General features: G+C 28.0%; 1 protein-coding gene across 1 annotated transcript in view; it reads left to right on the top strand.

Moving 5' to 3' along the window:
- Nucleotides 1-26,931, top strand: part of LOC105848289 (uncharacterized) — a 47,538-nt gene that overhangs the window by 17,387 nt on the left and 3,220 nt on the right. The window contains exons 7-10 of the mRNA XM_065796035.1: nt 1,372-1,410; nt 1,493-1,540; nt 2,958-3,049; nt 20,348-20,418. Coding sequence (XP_065652107.1) covers nt 1,372-1,410; nt 1,493-1,540; nt 2,958-3,049; nt 20,348-20,418 — 250 coding nt within the window. The remainder of the gene's footprint in view (nt 1-1,371; nt 1,411-1,492; nt 1,541-2,957; nt 3,050-20,347; nt 20,419-26,931) is intronic.

The following is a 26,931-nucleotide window of genomic DNA, read 5'->3' as shown; positions in this document are numbered from 1 at the left end:
TTGTTCAATGTTGTACACTGTTACATAAATTGTTTTGGGGCACGCTGTTGTTGTCCAACAATATGGACCTGCGTGTCCTTTAAAACATGTATTATTTAGATTAGATTGTGTTTTTTAAAATCTAATCTAAAATAAAAATTCATTAATGCCAGATGTTCTATATACAGAACAAATTCAAATATTCCTTGTGCGACTGGAAAAACCAGGTGTTCCCTATATGGAATATTCTAGATTTACCCTAAAACATTAAAAAAAAAATTTTATTCAAATTTAAATATAATGCTTCAATAACCATTGAGTTTATACAAAAAAAATTCTAAAAATAAAAATGTTGGTAAAGATCAAAATAACTAAAAGTTGATAAAATTCTATTCTAAATTTTTTATGTTTTATAAAATTTTTATTAAAATAATTTTTACCAGACATAACAATGTTAATTAAATATTCTGAACCCAAAATCCAATCTTAAATCATTTTTTTGCTTATGAATATCAAAAAATCAACTCTTATGAATATTTGTGACTGTTACAGATATGACTTATTCATATCTAACTTATATCAAGTTAGATATAAAAAAAGTCATATCTGATACTCTTCTAGTTTTAAATTTTGAATAATTATAGAATGTAATTATAGAATAAGTTAAATAAATCATGCATACATTTTTCTAAGTTCTAATGTTTATTAAACATTGTTTTTTAAAAATTAAAACAGCATCAAAAGAAAAAATGGATAATGCGTGATATGTATGACATGTAATGCTTTTATTAAAAATGGCAAGAATTATCTATAAGACCTGAAATGCTGTAGTAGACTATTGGTAGGTCTTTCAGCTCACAATCAAGAGATTAAAGGTTTAAATCCATCCTATGCCTCTGGAAGTACCCTGCTCAACCTGTTTCTTTGTGCAGCCTTGTTTAACAAGGTTTGTGTTTCAGAGTTTATAGTTGAGAGTTTCAAATAAAATTTGAAAAAAAGTAGCTAATTTTAATAGTAACAGTAGCAATATAAAATTAAAGCAATTTAGTTGAACAATTTAAAAAGTAAGATGATTGATGATGGTGGTGGCGGTGGTGGTGGTGATGATGATGTTGGTGGTGGTGGTGGTGGTGGTGGTGGTATTGGTAGTGGTGGTGGTGGTGGTGGTGGTGGTGGTGGTGGTGGTGGTGGTGGTGGTGATGATGATGATGATGATGATGATGATGATGATGATGATGATGATGATGATGATGATGATGATGATGATGATGATGATGATGATGATGATGATTGATAAAGTAATTCAAACCATCAAAAAAATGGCAATTTTTTACAATTAAGTTTTTTTATTTTATAACTTACTTATTACATATTTTCTTTTTTTAATTTTAGCTAAAACAGGAAGAAGAAAATGCACGATTAGAAGACGAGGTTTAATTAAAATATGTTATTTATTTTTATCAGTTATTTCAATTTAGTATTTTTGTTTAAGTTAACTTATGATTATTTTAAGGCTTTTATTCAAGCAAAAATGGAAGCTTCTAGACGAAGTAAAGAAAAGGTAAATATATAAGTTATTGAAAAGTTCAATAATATTCAATCTATTATACTGAAAACTTGAGTAATACTTTGCACATTTTTTGCATCAGGCAACCAAAAAAGTTTGTGCGGTTTATCCTAATTGCCTATTTCTAAGAAATGTATTAAGAAAACTGGTTGTGGTGGGGGGATGATTTTGCATATAAATTAAAGCATGTTTTAAAGAGAAGTATTAGTTATTAGAATTATTAGTGCGTTTTAAATTTAAAAGTCTTAAGTGGAGTATGGCCGTGTCAGATGCGATAATTCGCGCCTGTTTACTTTATGAGTTCAAACTTGGAACCAAAGCTGCAGATGCTTGTCGTAAGATATGCGCTGCTTTTGGGGAAGGTACCATAGCAGAACGGATGGGTCAAACATGGTTTAAAAAATTTTCTTCTGGAAATGAAAACCTTGAAGAGGAACCAAGATCTGGAAGACCATCCATCGTAAAAAACGAGGATATCAAGCCGGCAATCGAGCAGGACTCCAGTCATACATGTCACGACCTTTCCTTAAGATTTAATGTGAGTGATGAAACTATTCGTTTACATTTGCACCAACTTGGAAAACGTTGGAAGTTGAGCAAATGGGTACCTTATGAGTTAAGTGAAACAAACAAGCTACAGCACTTAACCATTTGTTCTTCATTGCTTTCCCACCACAATTTAGTGCCATTTTTTGATCGGATGTTGACGTGCGACGAAAAATGAATTATGTACTGCAACAAAAAACTAACATTATTAGCTAGCCAGTAACGATCCAGTACCGATGACTCCTAAACCAAGCATTCATCAACAAAAGGTTTTACTGTGTGTATGGTGGACTACAGCAGGTATCGTTCACTATGAGTTGCTACCAAGTGGACAAACCATTACTGCTGAGATATACTCAGCCCAATTGGACAGAGTTTCGGTTGCTCTTCACCAAAAACAAGCAGCTTTGGCAAACAGAAAAGGTGTTGTATTCCACCAGGACAACGCCAGACCGCACACAGCAAAAATCACGCGGGAAACTCTAGCACGTTTACAATGGAAGATTCTACCTCACCCTCTGTATTCACCAGACCTTGCGCCAAGCGATTATCAGCTATTTTTGGCCCTGGATAATCATATGAGGAATCAACAGTTTTGAAATAGAGAAGATCTCGAAAATGAGTTAATTCAATTTTTTAGCTACCAAACTCAAGACTTTTATAAAAATGGAATATACCAGCTTGTTTCACGATGGGAGAAAGTTATTCTTGCTGAAGGAGACTATTTTTCAGAATAAACTTTATTAAAACTGTTTTTATGTGTATTTATTTATGCATCTGCAAAACCGCACGAACTTTTTTGGTTGCCTGATAAATAGATATATTTGACCAAACCTTTTTACTTAAATGTAAAATTTTTTTTTAGCCGTTTGATAAATCTCGCTTACCAAATATGAAGAGTTTAAACAGTGTACAGTTTGCAAAATGGCTTTCTGAAGAAAATATAGATGTAACAAGGTATATATTTTGTAGTATTTTTGTATTAATATAAAGAACAAATATGAAGAAACTAAATATTCAATACACTTATATACTATAATTATTATAAAGTATTTTTTAATAAAAAAAAAAAAGCACATTGATTGCAGAGCATTAACTTTACCACATGTTCTGTGAACAACTTTATAACACATTCTTATTTTTATTTCGTTCACATATTTATTCTTGTCACAGTTTTTCAATTTTTTTTTGAGGATATATGACATTAGTTTACTAATCAAGCCATGTGATCTAGGAAAATTTCATTTGTTCAGCAATTTTTTAAACTCCATTTAAAATACTCCATCCATTTAAAATATTCCTATGATTATTTGATAAATCTAGAACACCACAAAGCACACTGGAAAAGACACTGAAATAGTTGATCATAAAAATTTCTAGGATAATGATACAAGATTATAATCCATGTTTTATTTTTTAAGTATAATCCATTACAAAGACTAATCCACTACTAAGATTATATTATACAGAACAAAGACTATATTAAGAATATATGATGCTCTAGAAAACCAAAATCTGTATCAAACTAGTGGGCACTAAAAAGGGCATCAATGTTTTCTCACTAAAATTAGGAAAACAACGAATGTTAATAATCTTCTTTTGTATAATCTACACACACACACACACACACACACACACACACACACACACACACACACACACACACACACACACACACACACACACACACACACACACACACACATATATATATATATATATATATACATATACGTATATATATATACATATACATATATATATATATATATATATACATATATGTATATATATATATATATATATATATATATATATATATATATATATATATATATATATATATATATATATATATATATATATATATATATATTATCAATAGTAAGGATATAACAAGTTTAATTATGACTAGCTGAAAGCAACCTGTAATACAGGTTATGATTGGTCTGCTACATAATTAATTGTTAATTTATAGTGGGTATGCCAACTTTGTATATGATTTTTCTGACCTTTTCCACAATCCTCGAGCTGTTATCCACAACTTAATTTAAAGTTGCAAAATCTCAACTTCGGAAATAATTGACTTAAACCCTTTTAGCAAACCGCCTTTAAATTGAAAGTATTAAACCATCATTAAAATTAACATTAAAAGTATGAAGAGGTTGTAAAATAATTTATCCGTTAATATCTAACATTATTTGAATAATTTACAACTGACTTGGGTCATATCAGTTTAAGGCAGAACTATTTTCCTTGACATTCCCAAAGTTCAACACAATAAGTTTTTAGTTACTGACTCAAAATAATAACACTTTATCATGCTTAAAATTGACAAAAATATCAAGTAACTTCTTGTAATATTTTTGACATGAACTTTAAATAATTAGAAAGATTAATATGAAGTTAACTTATGTTTTACAGAAGTTATTAATTTTTTGGTATTCTCGTGATTAATTTTTCTTTAAAAAAGAACATTATCTTAAAAACATTAAATGCACACAACAAAATAAATTTATTATAAATAACTAACTAATTAATCGCAAATACGTTTTGAACAAAATTTCAATTTACAATCAAACATGCGTATAACAAATCAAGAAAAATATGTAAACTTTGTTCTTTTATATTGCATTAATGTGTCATTTGACAAACTTAAAATATAAATTGTAACAGATAAGTAGATATAAAAGAAAAGAAAAAAATAATAACTGGAAATCAATTTACCTGCTTTTAGTAACCTGGTGTGATACTGCAGTTGTCGTTGCGATGCAGCAGTTCTTGTCAGTGTTGTTCAATGATGTTATTTCATGTTATCTTTTAGTAAACTTTAAAAGAAATCACAATGGATTTTAAGTATTATTAATTAAAAAGGAATTAAAATGCTTCAAGGAGCTAAACTATAAATAATAAAGATAAAAAACCAAATTGAGATATAAATAAATATAATTTATTTAGCTAAATATATTGTCTTGTACTCTCACATTTTGTTAATGCAAACTTCTGCACCCATTGCCACTGTAAAGAACATTTTATACACAATTCTACAATTTCAGTTGGTTGCCCTCTTTTCACAACAGGCAGTATTTGCCTAAAGTCACCACCAAAAGAACGACTTTTCCTCCGAGTGGAAAGTTTCTTGTTGCAAACATCTTTTAACAACCTATCAATTGCATTTAAAGCATGTTTAGGTATCATGGATGAGGGTTGAGCTTTTACCGACTTTTAAATTTACCGGTAAAATGGTAAAAAAATCAAAATTTACCGGTAAAATCGGTAAAAAGTAAAAAGGCATAAACAGAAGACCATAAAATGCAGTAATAAGTAAATAAAACACATTAATGTTAGTTTTGAGATTTATTTTTGAATAAAAAATGAGCTTTGAGAAAACAAAGTGTATCAAGTAAGTCGTCACTCATTCTGGATCGAATTTTTTTCACAAATAATCCAGCAGCAGAAAAGGCTCGCTCAGATTCGACACTTGTTGGTGGGATGGTTTCTAGTGCATTGAACAAAAGTTCAAGGTTTGCAGTTCTCTTTCCGGTCACTTCATAGACCAACATTTCTTTTGAAATGGCCTTGAATTCGTCGTTTGAATTGTGTCGCTGTTTTTTGGCCGAATGCTGAATTGCTTCCTCGAGTTCCTCTTCAAGAGATTCTGGATTGGAAAGATATCTGTACAAGCTTACAAGATTGCTCTGCCTTCTCTCTTCAAAACGTCTTAAAATTGCACTCTTCATTGCAATACAAAGAGGTGAATCTTGTTGTTTCAGCCTGTTCACAAGAAACCTGAAAATTCCTTCAGCAGTAAGAAGAGTTGCATTTTGTCGGCAAAGTGCTTCTGCTGCTAATTTGACTGGTTCAAGAGCAGCAACAATGTCGGATAAAATGTCTTCTTCATCATCACTGCAAATCAAATGTGAGAAATGTCCTTCAATACTTTTCTGATTGAATGTTTGACTTTGAGGAACTGTTGAATCATTGACAGCAGACTGTTCCATCTTGTTCTGCAGTCAAGGATAAGTATAACCTCTTTTCCGTGCTCTTTCTTAATTTCTTCTTGAAGGACGTCATTTTTGACGGGCGATTTTCGAAATAACTTGACAATTTTTCTGACTTTTGTGATGACAGATTGCAAGTGAACTTTCACTTTCGGAATGGGAATGTTTTCATCCATGGCGGCACCAAGAAAACTGACTTCGGTGTCAGATTCAGATTTGTCACTGCTGACTTCGTCGTTGTCGCTTGTTTCTTCAAATGAGTTTTGTTGGATTTGTTGAGAAGGCTTCTCGTACAGCACTTCTTGAACGGCCAAGTTCAAGAAGTGCTGTATATTCCGTGGGTATAACAAGTTTGATGCTCGGTTGGTACCAGTTTTCCGAACTTAACCATCATGGAAGCTCCGTCAGTAACTGAGCAGACAATGCTGTCGCCTAGTTTCAACCCAAATTTTGCCACTTTTTCAGTGACAACAGCTGCATCTTTTTCAGCCGGCAGAGATCTGGAGATTCGAGTCAAGCCCAGATTCCAGTGATTGTTTTTTTGATGAATATTAATATTCATGTACCTTCGATTTTTCAAAGAAGTGTTATCATACAGTGTAATTGAAAAGCGTTTTCCCATTGTCACTAAAGAATTGAAAGTGTTTTTAAGGTCATTCCTTACGCCAATTGCAAACTTTTTAACTGACTGGATTGGTTGTTTGTGATTTTTTGGGAAATCATAACCTTTTTCAGACATTGCAGATCGAATGAAAAAGCTGTTAACAATGGCATTGAAACTAAATCCATCCAGTGCTGTAAGTCTTGAAATCACTTCTTCAATTGATTGCTTTTGAAAAAAAGTTGAAATCTTAGGCCTTTTTGAATGTGATGCAGCTTTTGGTGTCACTTTTTCCTGTGTTTCCTTTTTGACTTCATGTTTCTTGTCTAAAATTTGTGGAAATACAAGTCAATACACAAGTTCCACTTGTGTATTGACTTGTATTTCCACAAATTTTGCAAGTAACTGTTTTCCCTTTGTTTAAGGTGTAGTGTTTCTAAGCGTCCAACATTTTGCCAAAACGGAAATCAAATTTAGTGATAAAGACCACAATAAATATGAATGATGAAGACTTTGCAATGACATTGCAAATGGCGGTCGCTTTTTTGTAACGGTGAAAAAGAAAGAAAAAAGAATCATCTAGAAAAATACAAAAGCTATTAAAAGTAAAAAAGAAAAATATATATATATTAAAGAATAAATGAAAGCATTAACAAAATTAAGCCAAAAGAAAAAAAAATGTCAATCAAATACAACAAAAAGATATCTTTAAATTAAAATGTATGAAAAAAAAAAGAAGTTAAACGCTAAACAAAGTTAAGAAAAATATGGAATGTTTTTATAAATTCGAAAAATCGAAGATGTAACAAAAATATATACTTTTTAAAATTTATTTCTATGTTTAAATGTTGTGTAATTTTATTTTTTCTGTGATTTTGTCCCTATTTTTATGTTTTTTAATATTATGATATATGTTTTGTTTTGTGTGTGTGTGTTTGTATTGTGTTTTAATGTTCCTGATTTTCTCGTTTGTTGACTTTTCCTATACAATTTTACCCACCTAATCTATTTTTATCTGTTAGTTGGAGATTTTAATTATTTTATATTAGAGTGTGATGTGTTTATTTTAAGTTTCTTGGATTATTATTGTAACGGTTGTATTCTAGTAGTATTGATTATAGTTGTTAGTATTATTATTATTTTTACTTTTTATATTCAGTCTAGTTTTTCTTTATTTTTTTTTGTTTGTTTTTTTTGTTGTTGTTTATTATAATTTTTTGTGTTTAAAAAATCTCCTCGGATGTACTTATTCTTTATTTTACTTTTTATATATGTTAAGTATTTAAAACTATTTAATTCTTTCTGTTTATTTTAGTTAATTGGTTTTATTTAGTGTAAATTTATAAATATTAAACTCAATATATTATTTTGTATGATTATAGTGTTATCATTATTATTAATTCATTGTTCATCATTTTTATTATTATTTGTGTTAAAAAATATTTTTTTATATCAACTTATAGGTATTTACTTAATATTATTGATAAATAAGTCACAAGAAAGTAAAAACGTTTTTCTTAAAGAGTTTAGACAAAGCTAAACCAACAAAATCACTTTTCAAGCATAACAAACAACAGCTTTGTTGACAGGAAAATGAAAATTTATTTTTAATTTATTGGTTGAGCTATTTCAAGCATTCTAAAACATTTTCAAGCATCCTTCAACGTTATTAAAAAAACAATATTTGCCGAAATTTACAGACATCATTTTATCGGTAAATCTGTAAAATTGTTTTACTGATTTACCGGTAAATTTTCGGTAAAAGCTCAACCCTATCATGGATGTTTCATCAAGCAAAAACAAAGTAACTTGTCTTAAAAAATGTCAGTGTATAGAGTGTATAGAGTTAGGAGGGTTATTATATAGTTACATGTGCTATTATCCAATATTGGGACAGGAAGTTTAAATAAGCCATGCAATGTAGATCCATTTGTAAGTAGAGTTGCTACTATGCCAGTCTTTGCAGCTGTAGCAGATTTGAAATCCCTACTTATGGTTTCAGCAATCAAATAATTGTATGTAAAAGTTTTTCCACTACTAGTTTCCATCCATAAAAAACAATTTAGAATATTAATTTTCTATACTTGGTTGTTCATTCAGTTGAGCAAGGATAGCATTACATACATTTAATTGATTGACATTAAGCAACGGTCTTATTCTACCGGAAGCACCATTTTCACCAACAAATACAACTGCAACTTCATTATGTGAAGGGAGATTATAGCAGCGTCTATCTTGTCCTTCAAGGAAAGGCATTTTTACAACTGAGACTGAGCAACTTTCTATAGCTGTTTGACGAATTCTCCATCTTCTACTTCAGCCATGTTTTTAAATGCAAATGCAAATGGGTTCTCTTCACTTACTATAGTTTGCAAATGAAACATTAATTCATGTAAGCAAAGATCATTACCACATTGTTATATTCTGAAATTTACTGCTGGAAATGGGTCATAGATATGCAGTTGACAATATGTTGGAGAAACATCTTGATCTGGCCTTTATTACCTATACGATGAACTTGACCACATATTCTAAAACATGGTGGCCCACGATTCATAGGTTGAACCACATTAGCTGTAAAAGAAGCAAAAGAAAGACAGGCATTATAATTTCTAATATATTTTAGAAAATTCATGTTGGAATTATGATCTATAAAATTCACTGTAATTAAATCTTGCAAAAGCTTGCGGAAATGATGAAAGTGGAGAAAAAACTACCTTTCCATTATGGTAACATAGAAAATGACTTTCATCAGGAAATTTTTTAGCACCGCAATGTTGACAAATCTGGTTCATTTCTTCAAAAAAATTATTATCTGGAGTAATATTACTTCTTGCTTACAATGCATTCTTCCTTGTTTTGCAGCATTTTGTACATTATTCTCATTAGGGTTCTTGCAGCATTTTGGACATTATTCTCATTAGGGTTATTTTGACGATGATTAATTCCATCTCGCCTAGCTCTATTTCTTTCATTTTGACGACAATTAATTTTATCTCGCCTAGCTCTATTTCTTTCATTTTGATGACGATTACTTTCAAGCTGCCTATTAGCATTTACACTAATAACTTCTGCAAGCCCAATATCATCCATTTTGATTTCACTATTTTTATGAAACATATTACCAGCAGTATTACTAATGTAGTCACAAATGAATGTAAAAGAAACTTAGGAATTTAATCTTTTCTTTAAAGTTACTACTTTTCTAAAGTGAACAAAAAGAAAAATCAAGTAACTTTTATAAATCACTGATATTTAAAAAGAAATTAAAAAAAGAAAACTAAATCAAATAATTAATCAAAAGTTTAAATTAAATAAAACATACCATTTTAAAATTATAAAAAAAATATTTCTAAGAACTGTAAAGAGATTTAAAATGATAATATCTAAATAAAATTAAAAACGAGTTTTTAAAACCCTTTTATATGTTGTTAAAGCAAAAAATTTTATTTTATTAGCATTCAGCTGTATACGTGTGTAAAAACACAAACTTTGCAATAAATTTTTTATGATACTACTATTTTATTTTATTAGCATTCAGCTGTATACGTGTGTAAAAAAACAAAAAAAATTCAGGAAGAGACGGGTCTCGAATCTTAGACATTCCGTTTACGAAGTCAATGCCTTATTCAAATAAGTTAAATGCGCGTATAAGTGGAAAACAATTAATATACTTATTTTAAAAGTTATTATTCTTTTTTCCATATAAAAATTAAACTTAACTAAAAATTAAAATTAACTAAATTAATTGACTTATTACAAAACTAATTATTGAATATTGTATTATCATCAAGCGTATGTATGCAAAGTTTGAAGAAAATCTATCATAAGGAAGTGATTCAAAAATTGGTTGCAAGACTTGATGCTCACAGACAAGCAGACAGAGATGACAAGTTAAAATTAAACTATTTAAAAGAGCTATAAAATCAATGTAAAGCATTATATTTATGAAAAAATTTAAAGCAATAAATTAAAAAAAAAATCATTCAAATACAATTACTTATTACGAGTGAATAATAAAATTTGAGATTTTTTTAATGGTTTTTATTTTTGAATTTTTTTTTTTTGTGCACTGATTAATTTATTGTTTCTATTTTAGAGCCCACTCTCTGTAGCTGCTGCTGGCAAAGTTTTATGAAAATATTCTTACTATTTTGTAGTCTACATCAAATTGAAGTGTGAAAGTTTGATTGATTGTGTGTACAGGTATTGTGATTCGCATTTCAAGGAAGGTAGAAAAGTTGTCGTGGATTATTTTTTGAAAGAAAATCACCCAAGAGCAAGCATTTACAGATACATTTCAATGTGGGAAAAAGGCAAATCAAAACTTCGTGTTGTTGGTTCTGGTCGAAAAGCTAAAATAATGACTAAAACCAATATTATCAAGTTGAAAAGCATGATTGATGGTCATTCTGGCATTTCCACCCGACAAGTTGCTCAAAAGCTCAAGTGCAGCCAATCTCACATTGTGTATACAATTCAGCAACACAGAAATTTTGTTTACCAAAAAAAACAGACCATTCCAGCCCGTACTCCTGAGCAAGTGTCTAAGTTACAAACATGTTGTGGCAGATTGTGTAGAAAATTTTATGGGTGTGATTTCATAATTGATGATGAATCATACTTCACATTTTCTCACTCTGATAAGAACTCAAACGTTGAGTATTGGTCAAGCAATCCAAAAGCAGTTTCTTGTGGTGTGAAATACAAGTCCAAGGAAAAGTTTGAAAAGAAAATACTTGTATGGTTAGCAATTTCACCTCGAGGCATCTCAACACCCTATTTTGTTCCTTCAGGCCTTGCTGTCAAACAAAATGTGTATTTGAAAGAGTGCATTATCAAAAGACTGATGCCTTTTATTAAAAAACATCATCCTGAGGGTAATTTTGTGTTTTGGCCTGACTTGGCTTCGGCCCATTATGCTAAATCAGTGACAAGTTACTTGATCTCAAAAAACATCACTTTTGTGCAAAAAGTCGATAATCCTCCTGCAGTGCCCGAACTTCGTCCAGATGAGAACTTTTGGTCAATTTTTAAGAGAATGGTTTATAAGAACAATTGGCAGGCTACTTCAGTTGATGAATTAAAACAACGGATCTAGTATTGTTTGAAGAAAGTAGATGTAAATGCTGTGCAGAATATGTATGGAGGGGTGTATTGAAAGCTTAATTTTGTATGACATAACAGTGAAACAAGTCTATTGCAACTTCAAAAATAAATTATTTGATTATAAATCTACGAGCTATTTATTATTTTATCAAAAAATATTGATCCACTGCAAAGTTAGAGCGTTTCAAAAAAAATCTCAAATTTATAATACATAACCTAATTGTTATAATATATAAATCTCTGAAATTTAACATATTAGTTTAACAACTTATCATTAATGTCAAAAACTAGTATATAAAAGTTCAACAACTTATCATTAAGGTCAAAAACTAATATATAAAAGTTCAACTTGTTTTATTAAAACTTTCAATAACAATTTTCAAAATAAAAAACAATTTTTATCATAAAAGATTTATTAAAATCCAAAAATATGACCAAAAAGTAAAAAATATAAAATAATCTTGAATTTTATACTTTAGATTTTTTTTTATCTTAAGATATTTATCAAAAATATAAAACAATATTTAATAACATCTAATAATAATTATAATCATAATTTAAATCAAATACTTATTGACTAAAGAACAAAAAAAAAAAAAAAAATAACTGCAATTAACAAAATTTAACCTTTACAGTCAATAAAATGTCTTAATTAAATCTTGGCTCAATTTTTAAATTATTTTACTAAGTTTTCTAAAAAAGAAAAAAAACAAGGTAATAGCATCACAGAAATGTCAATAAAATAATCAACATAATAAGCAAGGTAAAACGTGAGGATTCAATGTATATTAATTTAAAAATTCTTAAAACTTTTTTTTTTTCAATAAATAAATTTAAAAGTAGCGATAAACAATTTTATGATAAAGTATTAGTTTAACTCTTTTAGTGCAAAAAAGTGCATGAAAAAGAGTCTCATCAATTACAAAACAAAACTGCTAAAAAAAACCATTAAAAAAAAAATAAAGCTAAAAGAAAAGCGAAAACAAAATATAAATGATTTAAAAAATTAGAAGATCCTTTTTACTTTTTATCTAATAAATATGTAATATATAATTTGCTAAACTATTTTCTATATTTAATTCTTTTATAATAGTATCTTAATATTGCTATTATAATTTATCTAATATTTCTAAACTAATAAATAATAACTAAATTCTAAAAAGTATAAAGATTTAACTTTCTTGGTAGATCTTTCTCGAATGACCGCGTACATTTTGAGAACGTACTCTTTCAAGTTCAGAAAAGCCTAGTATCTTATTAAAACAACTTTATAAACAAAAGTGAAATGACACTATTAAATTAGAGTGTTAATATTAGGATGGTAGTGGTGTACACAAAAATTAGAATCAACTGCAACAAAGTTTTTTCTGCTTATGATTCTTAAACATGAAAGTATCAATAATACTCAAATAACATCAATACCCAAAAATTGAGGTCAATCTTATAATTTCTGATTTTTTTTTACTTTTTATAATTCAATATATTTTACAAGAAGTCACTCACAATAATTTACTCCACATAATAAATACACTAATGATACAAGAAGATTTTTTACAGCAAAAGAATCATCAAAGTATGGAACACACTTCCTGGTCATATAGTGAATTCATCTTCAATCCAATTTTAAAAAAGTTTAATGAGTATATCAGTTTTTGTCTATTTTTAATAATTACAGTTTAAATTTTACAAATTACAATTAATCTAAAAAAAATAAGTTCTTAATAAGTATAGTGACAATTAAAATAATTTTAAAGTAATCACGGTTAGCCATAGTTTAAAATAACTTTGAAGTAAACATGATTAGCCATATTTTAAAACAATTTTAAAATAAACACGGTTTGCCATAGTTTAAAATTTTTTAATCTAAACATAGTATGGCCATAGTTTTTGCAAAAAGGCTTCAAAAGGATTGATAAAAGTAAAACGTAAAAGTAAAAAAAGGCTTCTAATAGTAAAACTCTATTAGAGAGAAAAAAAGTAAAACTTTTTTTTCTTCTAATTAATAAAAGTAAAACGATTCTGTTTAGTAAGGTCTAGGAGATTTTAACCTATCAAAAAAACAATTATTAAAAATTCAAAATAGTTTCATGATAAACAGGAATATTAAATCTATGCAGAAAATATTTTTTAGCTTGGTTAAAATGGATGGTCAAACCGCAAGTCAAATTGGATACTCAAATGTATGGTCCATTCCAGTACTACATGGTCTGCTCAGAGCTCTGATTATTTTACAAATGCAGTTGTCTACAGTGTGACAGATGTTTTAACAGAATCTTAAAAAAGCAGTAAAATCTTTGTAGCTGGAAAACTACACTCAGTATAAACAACAATTTTTTGAATTTACCAGAAAGAAGTAAAAATACCTGGAAATGTTGCCAGTAAGCTTCTTCATAATAATTTAAGATGTAAAAAAATCATAGATAATGCATCAAGACATATTTCTAGTTAAAAGTATTTAATGGAATGCTTGTAATGTAAAACTATGGCAATGTTTTCTGGCAAAAAAGAAGTCTTGGAGTTTAGAAGGAACAAAAATGTCTTTTATTTGGCTTTTCAACTTTAAGGGGACAAAAAAAAATCAAGAATAAAAATACAAACAAAAATACTGGAAACAGCAAGCAAACTGTTTTAGTTTTAACTGTTGTTAATCAGTTAGACGCTTTGCACCCCTTCTTCATCTTTTAGGCTGGCATAGATGTATTTATAATACATTGTTTCCAGTTTAAAGTATTGAATGCTGAATCTTCTTGACTCAGTGTATAAGTTTTGCTTGTGTCTCTGTTTTTATGACTAAACAACTCATTCTATTATCTCCTAATGAGGATACAGCTCTAAAACTCATTTTGATGGTTTTGAGGCCGGCTTGTAATCAGTTTTTCTGAGCTCCATGGTAGTACTTAAAGAGGCTGATTCCATTGACAGCTGTAAAGTATCTGAGTACTAAGAGTGCTCTTTTGCGCATGGATGGTGTCCCTGTTTGTACTTTTTGTATGCATTGTCGAGGACACATTTGGAGCCCTTTGTTATGGCTTAGAGTTTATTAATAGTTATGAGGCAATTGCTTGGACTATCTTTAACAAATTCAAAAATAAGTAAAAAAGTATCAACACAAAAAACCATCGTCCTCACCAAGTTCTCTGAATTTGTCATTCACTAGTATTTGTGGTCTTTAAAGTAACTTTTGAGTTAAATTTGAGTTTCATCTTGTGATCTTAGTGTTTTAGTTATCTTTCTTTAGTTCGTAAAGACTCCAATAGTCACATGATTGGCCTGGGCATTTACATTCATAAGAATTCATCCATTTGTTGGGAAACTAGGTTTGAATCTACAGATTATTATTTTATGTGCTTTAGCACCACTTCACTCTATTACCTTTTCCTTTGTTCTATATTGGTCTCTTTCATCTCAAGACTGTATTCTTTATGATTTTGTTACTGATCAAATTGACAAAGTCCTTTCTCTTTATCCTTCAGCCAATATCATTGTTATTGGTGACTTAAATGCTCATCACAATGAATGGCTTGGCTGGAGTGTTAGTGAATCTGCAGGCGTTAATCATAACCATTGTAATAGAAAATTCTATAGAAACCATTGTAAAAAGGTTTTGTCTAACACCAAAGCCTGCTATTCCCAGGTTGTATTTTATCTCAAAAATTAGGCTCCAGAGACTTCTGGAGAGTTTTTAACAGTGTCTATATTAAGGGCAAATCTGTTGTTTTATCTCTCTTGCATGGTTCAGATTTTGATACCTCACTTAAAGACTAAGCTTAATTGTTTGCTAAGAACTTTTTATCAATCTTGATTTCACTAATCACATCCAACTTGATATAGCCGACAAACAGGTTGATTCATTGCTTGACATTCATATCACTTCAGCTTTTGTATCTAAAGTGATTTCCTGATTAGACTCTTCTAAAGCTTGTGGTTCGGACAACATATCTGTTATAGTCTTGCAGAAGAATTCGCTGAAGTTGTTGTCTATACTTTTAAAACTATTTAAAATGAATATCAGAGTCTTGTTTTCCAGCCTGCTGGAAAGTGGCATCTGTTATCCTTATTTTCAAAAATTCTGGAGTGTGATCTGACTTGTCTAACTACCTCTCTATTAGTCTTCTTACTATCATAAGCTTTTTGAGTCTTTAATTAATAAAAACTTAGTCTCTCATCTTGAATCTAATAACTTTCTAATCATCAATATGGATTTCAAGTTTCTCATTCTACTGCTGATTTGTAATAATCTATAGCTTTTATTGTGCATTAGATAGATGTGGAGAGATTAAAGCTATCGCTCTCGACATTTCTAAAGCCTTTAATAAAACTTAGCATGCTGGTCCATAAGCTCTCTTCTTATGGTGTATCAAGGGATTTAAGATTATTGAATCGTTCCTAAACAATGTTGTCCTCAATGGACAGTACTCTTCTACATTTCCTGTAACTTCAGGAGTTCCTCAAGGCTCTATCCTTGGCCCTATACTTTTTTTAATTTACATTAATGATTTTCCAGAAATTCTCTCATATAAGGTGGCATTGTTCACTGATGATATTACCATTTATTCTTGTCTAGATTAGAAGCCAACTCTCTCAATTAAGCTTGAAAAGAATCTCACTTCTGCTCGAACTTTTGTATTTTAGGATTAACTCTTACTTCCGATTTTTCTCGGAAACCATATATCAAATCAATTGCAAAATTAGCATCTGCTAAAATTGCATCTCTTTCTAGTGCTTGTCGCTTTCTTACTCTGGATTTTATTCTTTATCTCTATAAATCTCTTATCTGTCTTTTTATGGAATACTGTTGCCATATCTGGAGCGGATCTTTGAACGAAGCCCTTTCTCTTTTAGGCTAGGTGTAAAAAGGCATTGTAAACATAGGTGGACCGGCTCTTGCAGTTAATCTCCAACTACTATCACATCGTTGTAAGGTTGCTTCTATTTCTCTTTTTTATAAATATAATGGGTGCTACTCTAAAGAGCTAGCGTTTCTTGTGCCATCTACTAAAATTCATTCTCCTGCTATTCCTCATTCAATTAAGTCTCATCCTTTTACTGGTACTGTTTCTAAGTGCTCCAAAAATTCTTATTCATCTGGTTTTTTTCCTTGAACATCAGTTCTTTTCAATTCGCTTCTTGTTTTCCTAATTCATATAATTTTCAATCTTTTAATTCATCTGTTGATCGTTATCTTGCTTCTTGAACTTCATCTTTTCTCTTTCAGTAACTTCCGACTTTTATAGTGGTTGCTTGCAGCCTTGTTGAAAGTGAATATGTTTTAAAAAAAACTCAAGCTCATTGAGTTTGATACTATAGTTGATACTATATAATCAAGCTTGTTAACTATATAGGTCATAAGAATAAATAAACTTTGGTTGCTTTTTTTATTTAATTGAATAATTAAATAATCTACACATTTAAAATGTATACTACAGCCCGAAAGTAAAATATAAAAATAAAAAAAGAAGAATGATAAGATAAGCCATGAGATATTAAAAATTAAAAATAAGTAAAAACTTAAAAAAAAAAATTACCTTTGACACGCTGTTTGCCACACCAAGTGTAAACTATATATTCTCGAAATTATATTAACGAAATATATTAACGAAAATATATTAACGAAATTCGAATGAAGTATCTATGACAGTGTTAGTGTTTTTTGAAGACTCTATTGTGTTTTATTTAATTTTAAAAGGGTTTTTAATAGGGTATATTGCCATTTGATTGTTTTTGGTTTATTTATGCTGGAAATACCTATTTGATTTAAATGGTGAAATTTATTAGTATCTTTAGCATTCTTTAGCTGCTTTAGTTTTGTTCTGGCATTTATATATAATTATATTTTAAATTTTTGCCCCTTGCTCCCTAACTTGCACCAAAAAAAAAAAAACAATAAATATATCAGCTACTAAGATGAATAAATTTATTGGCACAGGAAAACAATCTTTACCTTCTGAGCTCCCAACTGCATGAGATAGTTTGCGATATGGAATTTTTTTTGAGAGAGACAAGTAATCAAAATACAAGAAACTATACTGCTGATAAACTATACTGCTGATAAACTATACTGCTGATAAACTAGTTACTGATCAGTGGCGGGTTTAAGGTAGGGAGCAAGGGGGAAGTAGATCCCTCCTTGGGACTATGTTATATATTTTTTAAGGTGAGTAAGAAAATATATCAATAATCTTCTATGTTGTATATTTTTTTTAAGCAGTTAGAAAATACAAAATACATAATAATAATATATCATAAACATAATACTTTTTCTAAATCAAAAGTTATAACTGCTGTGGTTTTGTATTCTCCATTTGCAACTTTAGCTAGGTCACATTTTCTTTCTTGTCTAGTTAATAGCTTACTCTCTCTATGCTGCAGTATTTTTTGATCATCTTCTTTGTTTTTATACTTTTGACATAAATCACACAAATCTTTCTTTGGTTTATGAAATTTGGTTTATTTCTTTGGTTTATGAAATTGAATAATAAACATCTTTTTTTACATTGAACTCTGGGTAAGCAGTCGTCATCGTTGTCATGATTTGGGTAAGAAAAAAAACTGTTATAATTATTTTATTGTAAGTTATTATTTAAATCATTAAAGAAGTTTAGTAAGTTCAACCTCACACAAATAAATATCAATTATGTTAAGTAATTTAAAAAATTAGTAAATACTACGATAAACACTTAAATTTTTTGTTAACCAAAGTTGCTCATTTTAAACTTATTTAATTTTAGAATGCAATTATCAGAAACCGCAACTATGTAAGCTACATGTATTAACAAAAAAAGTTACAAATAATAACAAATCATTTAAAATAAAGAGAACTTTTTAAGATAGAGGATAGAAAATAAAAATCGACTAAAAGATGTGAAAAGTGGAAATTAATCAAATAATCATAAGTTTTTTTAAGAAAATTCAACTAGTTAAAATTCAAAATAAATCAAAAAATCTAAAGTGGATTTAAGACTGGATTTCCTAATAATTGACTAAAAATCAATTTAGTCAAGTAATTATTCTAACAGTTTTATCTTTCTACTTGGTATAACATTTTTAATTTTTGTTATTGATTTTGCTATGATTATGATTGACTAATTTTATTTTTTATTTTTGATACTATATAATCAAGCTCATTGAGTTTGATACTATAGTTGTTTAAGAAAAATATTTATAATTTGAATTTATTTATCTTTTTTTATTCTATCTTCTTTATGAGAATCTCCTGTTTTCACAAATATTCTTTAAAGTTTATGTTAACTCTTTATGTTACTAAATTAATAATAATCAAATAAATTAGTTTAATTGTCATCAAGATCAGGTTTTTTTTATTCTTCAAAGTTTAGTATCTACTGTTCCTTGGTTTGGTATAGTTTAGATTATTGTTACCTTGGTGGTAGTTTAGATGAGTTTCCATTTGCCATTTTATTTAAATATGATATTATGGAAACTTGTTTATATTATTAATTATTTTGATATACCATTTGCACAGGCAGAGTCTTTTGTGTTAATATTTTTGTCAATAAATTAAATCAAAAAATCTAGATATAAAAATTAAAACAGTAAATCATGGCATAATCATTATGTAATATCATCTGCTTCTATGCATTACCTACTTAATTGAGTATCAAAAAAATATAATATTATGTATAAATTATTATTCAATTAAACAATTATGTGCTCTGCAATAAAAAAGTGCAGTGCAATTAAACAATTAATTTGCAATTAAACAATTAAGTTGTCATTAGCATATTAAGACCTTTTGATAAGTTGTAGGATATTGCAATTTTTTATTTATTTATTAAATAGGTTCGTTTAATGGAAAAAGAAACTTTCTCATAAAAATATATCTATATGAAATCATGTTAGACCTGTATATTTGTTTTTCAGGTCTGAATTTAGTAATGGCCAACCTATTAACAGCTCAATATTATGTTTATAAATTTTGATATATTGATTTATCTTTTTCCCTTAATTTAAATGTTGCATGTAATCAGTTTTTCTTGTATATTTGGTAATTATTGTAACTTAAATAAAAAAAAGTTTTAGAACCAAGCTCTCTGCTACTTACTCAGCCACAAACTCAGCAAGTTTTATCAAAACTGTTCTCTCTTACCCCATTACACACCCAGCAAAATTTATTCAAACAAAGCTCTCTTTTACCACATCAAGCACCCAGCTAAAGTGTTATATATCAATCATACAAAGTGTTATATATCAATAACACAAAGGATTACATGTCAATAATACAAAGTGCTGTATATTGATAAAACAAATTGTTATATAACAACAACATGAAGTGTTGTATATATCAATAACACAAAATGTTACATATCAATAACATAAAGTGTTGTATATCAATCACACAAAGTGTTATATTTCAATAACACAAATTGTTAAATATTAATAACAAAAAGTGACAAAAATGACAGTGATTGATAACAATGCACAGTGTCTTTGTGCTAACTTGCTATTTTTGTGGCTGTTTTTATTGATTTAGATTCTTTTGTATTTTACTTCATTAATCTTCATAATTTTTTGATTCTTTTGATTTAGTCCTGATTTTGATCTTGAAGATTTTGATGATTTCCTTGAAAAAGCAAATATGAAATCTGCACAAAATAATGGTAGCTCTTTGTTATATTTTTATCTGTTTAATTTTTTTTTAAACTGTTTATTTATTTTTTTAATTCTTTAATTTTGTACCATATACAATTTATTAAACTGTATATGGTACAATATGTATTTATCAATATGGCTTTTATACAGTTGTGACCACTCATAATTATTATAAATAGTTATAAATGCAAATTATGCATGATGGTAGCAAATTATGATGGTAACACTAAATAATTATACATTATGCATGATGGTAGCAAATTATGATGGTAACACTAAATAATTACTTATAATATAGCAAATTATGATGGTAACACTAAATAATTACATTACTTGATTAAGTAGTAACCAATAGGAAAATATCTTATGTATTCTATATACATTAAAATCATGTATAGATCAATTGTTACAACATCTTGGAGTATTGTTACAACATCACTTGTTAAATTTGCACAAGTATAACTTTTACTAGAAGACAACAATTCTGAATGTTTGCTGCACGTTTGAAGTTATCTAAGACAACTGTTTATTATATCATTTGCTGCACGTTTGAAGTTATCTAAGACAGCTGTTTATTATATCATTTGCTGCACGTTTGAAGTTATCTAAGACAACTGTTTATTATATCATTTGCTGCACGTTTGAAGTTATCTAAGACAACTGTTTATTATATTATTTGTCAATAAGTGTATCAACTCAACAGCATCAATACAGAAAAGTTTTGTGGAAATACTGTGCTGCATTATAGTCATCTCTTTCTCAAAAAGGTATTCATGGTCGCTCTAAATTTTTCAAAGAGCACAAGGATTAGACAAGTTTGATGATGTGTCAAAATGTGTTGATGATTCATGTTGTTAGACGAAGCACAAGTTATGCAGTTTGCAGCACACAAAGGAATTAGAAAAAAAGAGGTCTACAATAATATGCCAAAACTTAAACTGTTAAAGGTCGGCAAATAAAATTTGACACAAAGGGTTTACCATAAAACATAGAAGCAAGGTCAGCTATTTTTTTGCAGACTTTAAGCCCTTTTAGATCAGCATTGCTAAATGCCGACCCTAATTCTGAGGGCTGCAAAGTCAATGTTGTCAGCCACCAAATTTATGTTATGATCCCTGATACATTGTACCTTTTGTGAAGAAGTGTCTAGCAATTATGATTTAGGGTGCAATCACTCCTAACATTTGTGCTGGTTTGTACCTTTTACAAGTTTTTTTTCAAATTAGAAAGTTTGATATTTTTATGCATAAAATGATATTTCCATTCCAAGCAGAAGTTTTTTAAGAGAACCTAACCTCACCAGGTTTTTTTTGAAAATTTTACCTCCCACCCCAAGCTTGTTAAGACCTCCCAACTACCCCACTCCTGATCTCTATTATTTTTTACTTGTTATCAACAAAAAAAACTTCATCTTAAAAAGAAAACAACTTTCAGTGTAAACGAGTCTTTAAAATTGGAAAATATAAACTCGCTGATAAAAATAAAAACTTTCAGTGTAATCAGGCTTTAAAAATTATTAACTTATATAAAAATCTTGTAAACCTTGATTTGGTCAAACAGAGCTTTTGGTTCCATTACCAAGTGCATAAATTTTCTCACCATAGTATAAAACTTATACAAGCATATTAAATCCTATTGAAATTATGATAAAATAGTTGTTATAAAATATGAGTTTTGGCCACAAGCTATAACTAAAAGTGTTCTGTATAAAAGCCAAAAACTGGAATTATAAAATTTTGATTTTATCAGGATCGCTTTTGAGGATCAATTTCAATAAATGAATCATGTTTATATTTAGTTTATAAAGTTGATAAAGAAACCTGTTTTAAAGTTGTTCATTTCATTCTGGAAATTCCTGTTTGTTTGAGGAATTCATTTCTCCTTCCAATTATCAGAACTCAAGAGACAAGTTTGATCCCCTTCTATCAATACAATCTCCTGTTTATACAATTTGGAAAAAAAATGTCATCCATCCTATTATTAAAACCCCTTCCACCCAATCCACCCTGTATATCGGATCTGGACAACAATTCCCATCCCAACTTGATTAGGCACCTAAGAGTTATGTGACTTATTTGTACTGTTGTGTTCATTTATGTTTTTGTTTTTTTTAATTAAAACTTTTTTTTGTAATATATGTGTACACTACTGCACAAAAACGATTTTTCCCTACAAATGTTGGTTGGTCAGATCTTTTTGGCCATAACTGTATAATATAATTAGTATAGTCAGTTGTAAGTATTAAATGAAAAAATGTTTTTTTAAAAACATTGTCACAACTAAACAAAAAAAGTTTTCACAAAAATTTTTTTGAAAACATCGAGGTAAACAGCTAAAAAAGCTATATTAATGACATTTAAGAGTTAAGAACTTTAGTTTAAGAAGTTTTGCATTAAAAAAATATTTGTTGTGTTCTAAGTTTGTTTTATGTTGAAATTTTGTTTGATCAGTTTTATTCTCAAATTAATCAATATTGAAATTTTCCCACCCACCCTAAGCTTATTAAGACCAACCTGCATCCCCTCCTTTATTTCCCACCCACCCTCCATCCCCTCCATTATTTCCCACTCACCCTAGGCTTATTAAGACCAACCTCCCCCATCCCCTCCTTTATTAATTTTTACTTGTTATCAACAAAAACTTTTTATCACAAAACTAAAAAAAAATTCAGTGAAAATCAACCTTTCGATCTTAAAAGTTAGAAAATTATCATTTCAGTAACTGATAAAAACAAATGTTTTCAGTGTAAACAGGCTTTAAAAGTCATTGATATAGTAAATCTCAATTTGTCAAAAATGAGCTTTTGGTTTATTTCTCACCAAATTATAAAACTTATACCAGCATATTAAATCCTATTGAAATGATGATAAAACAATTGTTAGAAAATGCACCTTTGTTTATTAGATCTGGACTAAAATTACTTTAAAAGATGAAGTTTGTATTTTTATTTATTTTTGACTTACATAATCAGTTTGTAGTATAATATAATGATAATATAAAGTAATTTAATAATTTTTTGATACATATATACACATATCTATTTACTTACCCACATACTCACTTTTTTTTTATAAAGCATCAAAGGTCAAAACTTACAAAAACTAAAGTTTCTAAAGATCCGGTCGATCTGTTGGAGTTTTAAAAGAGTTTTTAAAAGAAAAGATAAAAAAAACACATTTGCTCATAAAAAACAATAAAATAACTTTTGTTCTTGAAAAGAACAAAAATTATTTTTAATTTTTTTTTAGTATATATGTTTTTATTTAAGACATTTTTAAAGTCCCTATTTTATTTGCCATCATTTTAGTTTTCAAAGACTTTATAACTCAATTAAAGACTTTATAACTCAATTAAAGACTTTATGTTACTCAATTAAAGATTTTATGTTACTCAATTAAAGATTTTATGTTACTCCATTAAAGATTTTATGTTACTCAATTAAAGATTTTATGTTACTCAATTACAGACTTTTTCTTAATTAAAGTTTAATTTAATGTAGCAAAAAGAAAAAAATTTCAATTTTTTGCTTTGTTTTTTCAACAATAGGAAAGTTATCATCGCATATAAGTTAAAATGTATTGAAAAATGTTTCAAATGTAGGATATTTTTCAGCAACTTTTTGCAAATTGCAAGGATGATTTAAGGACTTGATTTATGGGTATATATAAGCAATTATATATGGTTAAGACATGTTTTATGGGTATATACAATAAGCGATGGGTTAACTCAAATCATTATTTACTTAAAAGTCACAGATTTACTTAATGGTGTCAAGTAAAGAACAATCTGAGTTAACCCATTATTTCAATAAATTATTTATTGAACTATAAAAGGTCTCCAGAGATCATTGATTGAAATAAATAATGATTTAAATATTCAGTTTGTTGCAAAATGTTATTTCAGCTATGCTAAACATTTACAGCAAGTAAATCTAACATTAACAGTGAGGTTGCCATTTTACTGGGTGACTTGCAGAAAATTACATCTTTGTGATTTGCGAAAATTACATCTTTGTGACTTTGCGATTGGATAAGAAATAAATTTGGCAATTGGATATTTAAAATCAGATTAATATAGTAAAAATTTGAGCGATAGTTTTTGTTTATTGATGTTTTTTAACTTTAATGATGTTTTAAATTATAACTTGTTTCTGTAATGAAAAATTAAAACTTAATAACAATGAAAAAAAGTTTTTGAAAATTACTAAAAGTAAACTAAAAGTTTAAAAAAGTTTTTAATTACTTTCTACTAGCATTTCTTAAAATGTAAACTACAGCAGTGTAATTTTTGGAATGCAGCACCTACACGTTTGCAGTGTAGCACCTACATGTTTGTCATGTAGCACCAGCTAAATCTGCTTTAAACAAATGGTTAAATAAACTTATTTTAAAATTTTTTTGTCTCAACCAAGCAGTGCAAAACTGTTTTCAAAATTTAATGGAAAATTATTTTTCATTAAAAATTGGAAATTTCAGAAAAAAAGCCTTACATCTTGTAGTTTTCAAAATTTATACCATTAAAAGTATTAGGTACAACATGAAACAAAATATTAAAATTAAAAATTATTATTACAATACTAAATATATATTCAAAAAAAACATGTTTACAAGTAATTATACAATTTTCAATTGCTTTTTTAACAGTTTCTAAAGAAATATGACTTATATGACCATCAAAGATAAGCAATTAGCCAAATTAGGTGCATTTGTTTGGAGGTTTACCTACTGAGAATTAGATATGTGATGCCAAATTAGGTGCATATGTTTTCCTTTCATATTTTTTTTTCTTAATGCAATTTCTTGGCATTATTTCAATATATTATATTTCTGAAATAAATTTCAAAAAAATTTCTACAACAAACATTTAATTTACTAGTAAACAATTTGGTTAAGTAATTACGATGTATATATACAGTTCTACAAAAGTATTTGATAAAAAAAATTTCCAAAAGACTAGTTCACTTTACCCCCATTAGATAGAAAATGAGGGGTAAAGTGACCTAAATTGATTTACAAACTAAAAACTAGCTGTTTTATATCATGTTAAACTACAATTTTGCTAAAGCAGCATTATATTATCTTCAAAATGTATATTAATAATATAACTGATATTCACATTAACAACAACAAATCTTAAATTTAGTAAAACTAAAGTCTTAAGCAAAAATGATGCTAAATTACTAAACAAAAAGTTTTTTAAGCGTAGTAATTTTTTAATATAAAAAAATAGTTCACTTTACACCTAGTTCACTTTACCCCAGTTTACCCTAGTTATCAGTCATTTTTGTAAGTTAAAACTTTGACTCAACTAATGTGTATGTGTATTCACTGAGTTCTTAACATTATTTAGTGTATATATATATATATATATATATATATATATATATATATATATATATATATATATATATATATATATATACATATATCCATTTATTTAACCATGAAATTGAAAAAAATTAAGTATTTATTTATAATTTTACAAAATTAGGTTCGGTGTTACTCATATAGTTGAAAACTAGTCATTGGAGTGACACCTTAATAAAATAAACAAATAAAGCAAAAAAAAGTAATATAGACCAAAAAATGCACAAAAATACACAACATAAAAAACAATACACAGTCAGGGTTCCCACTCCTCCTTAAAAAACTTTATTATCGTTAAAAAACAAAAACCTTAAATGTTCTTAAATAACTTTAAAAAAAGTTAAAATTTGACTGCTCTTCTTAATTTCTCCTTATCTTTTTTTTTTTTTAGTCTAGGAAATTTTATTAAAGTGAATGGATTATACATATTAATAAAGAATAAAATATATAGTTCTTTGATAGTTTGCTAACCTATATCTTTATTAAATATATATTTATATATATATATAAAGTAATATATTAGTTTATAATAATTTCTGTTTTAAATTTAAAATTTATTGAAAAAAAAAAAATTATATTTTTAATGTGATCGTTTTCTCCTTATTTTCTCTGTCAAGAAATTGTCGTTCGCGACCAAATCTCCTTAAATATTCGGAAAATATCTCCTTAAATCTCCTTAAAACCTTTACATTTAGCCTCAATTTTAATAGCGGGAACCCTGGCAGTATAAACAATCTAAACAACATAAATTAATAAAATTTAAAACATGCTATTTTTGTTTATTTTTAATAACTTATTAAAGTTTTTTATTTTCGAACTTATCATGAACTTTTTTACTCATTTAACTTTGCGTTTAGTTCTTCTGTTTATTTAATGTTTTTCTTAAATTTTTATTCTTTAATATTTTCATTGTTTTCACTTTATTTTTTTATTTTTCAAATCTTCTATTTTAAACAATTTTTGTTTTTCTTTTCCTCTTTTATCTATTTTACACCTTTTCACCATTAAAAAAAATACTCCATTTGCAATGTCATTGCAAAATCAATATACGAGGGTCGTTCATTAATTAACAAGATTATTTAATATTGTAATTTATATATATATATATATATATATATATATATATATATATATATATATATATATATATATATA

This window comes from Hydra vulgaris, chromosome 04 (assembly GCF_038396675.1).
Source record: "Hydra vulgaris chromosome 04, alternate assembly HydraT2T_AEP".
Taxonomy (NCBI): Eukaryota; Metazoa; Cnidaria; class Hydrozoa; order Anthoathecata; family Hydridae; genus Hydra; species Hydra vulgaris.
This window is presented reverse-complemented; position numbering and strand designations above follow the sequence as displayed.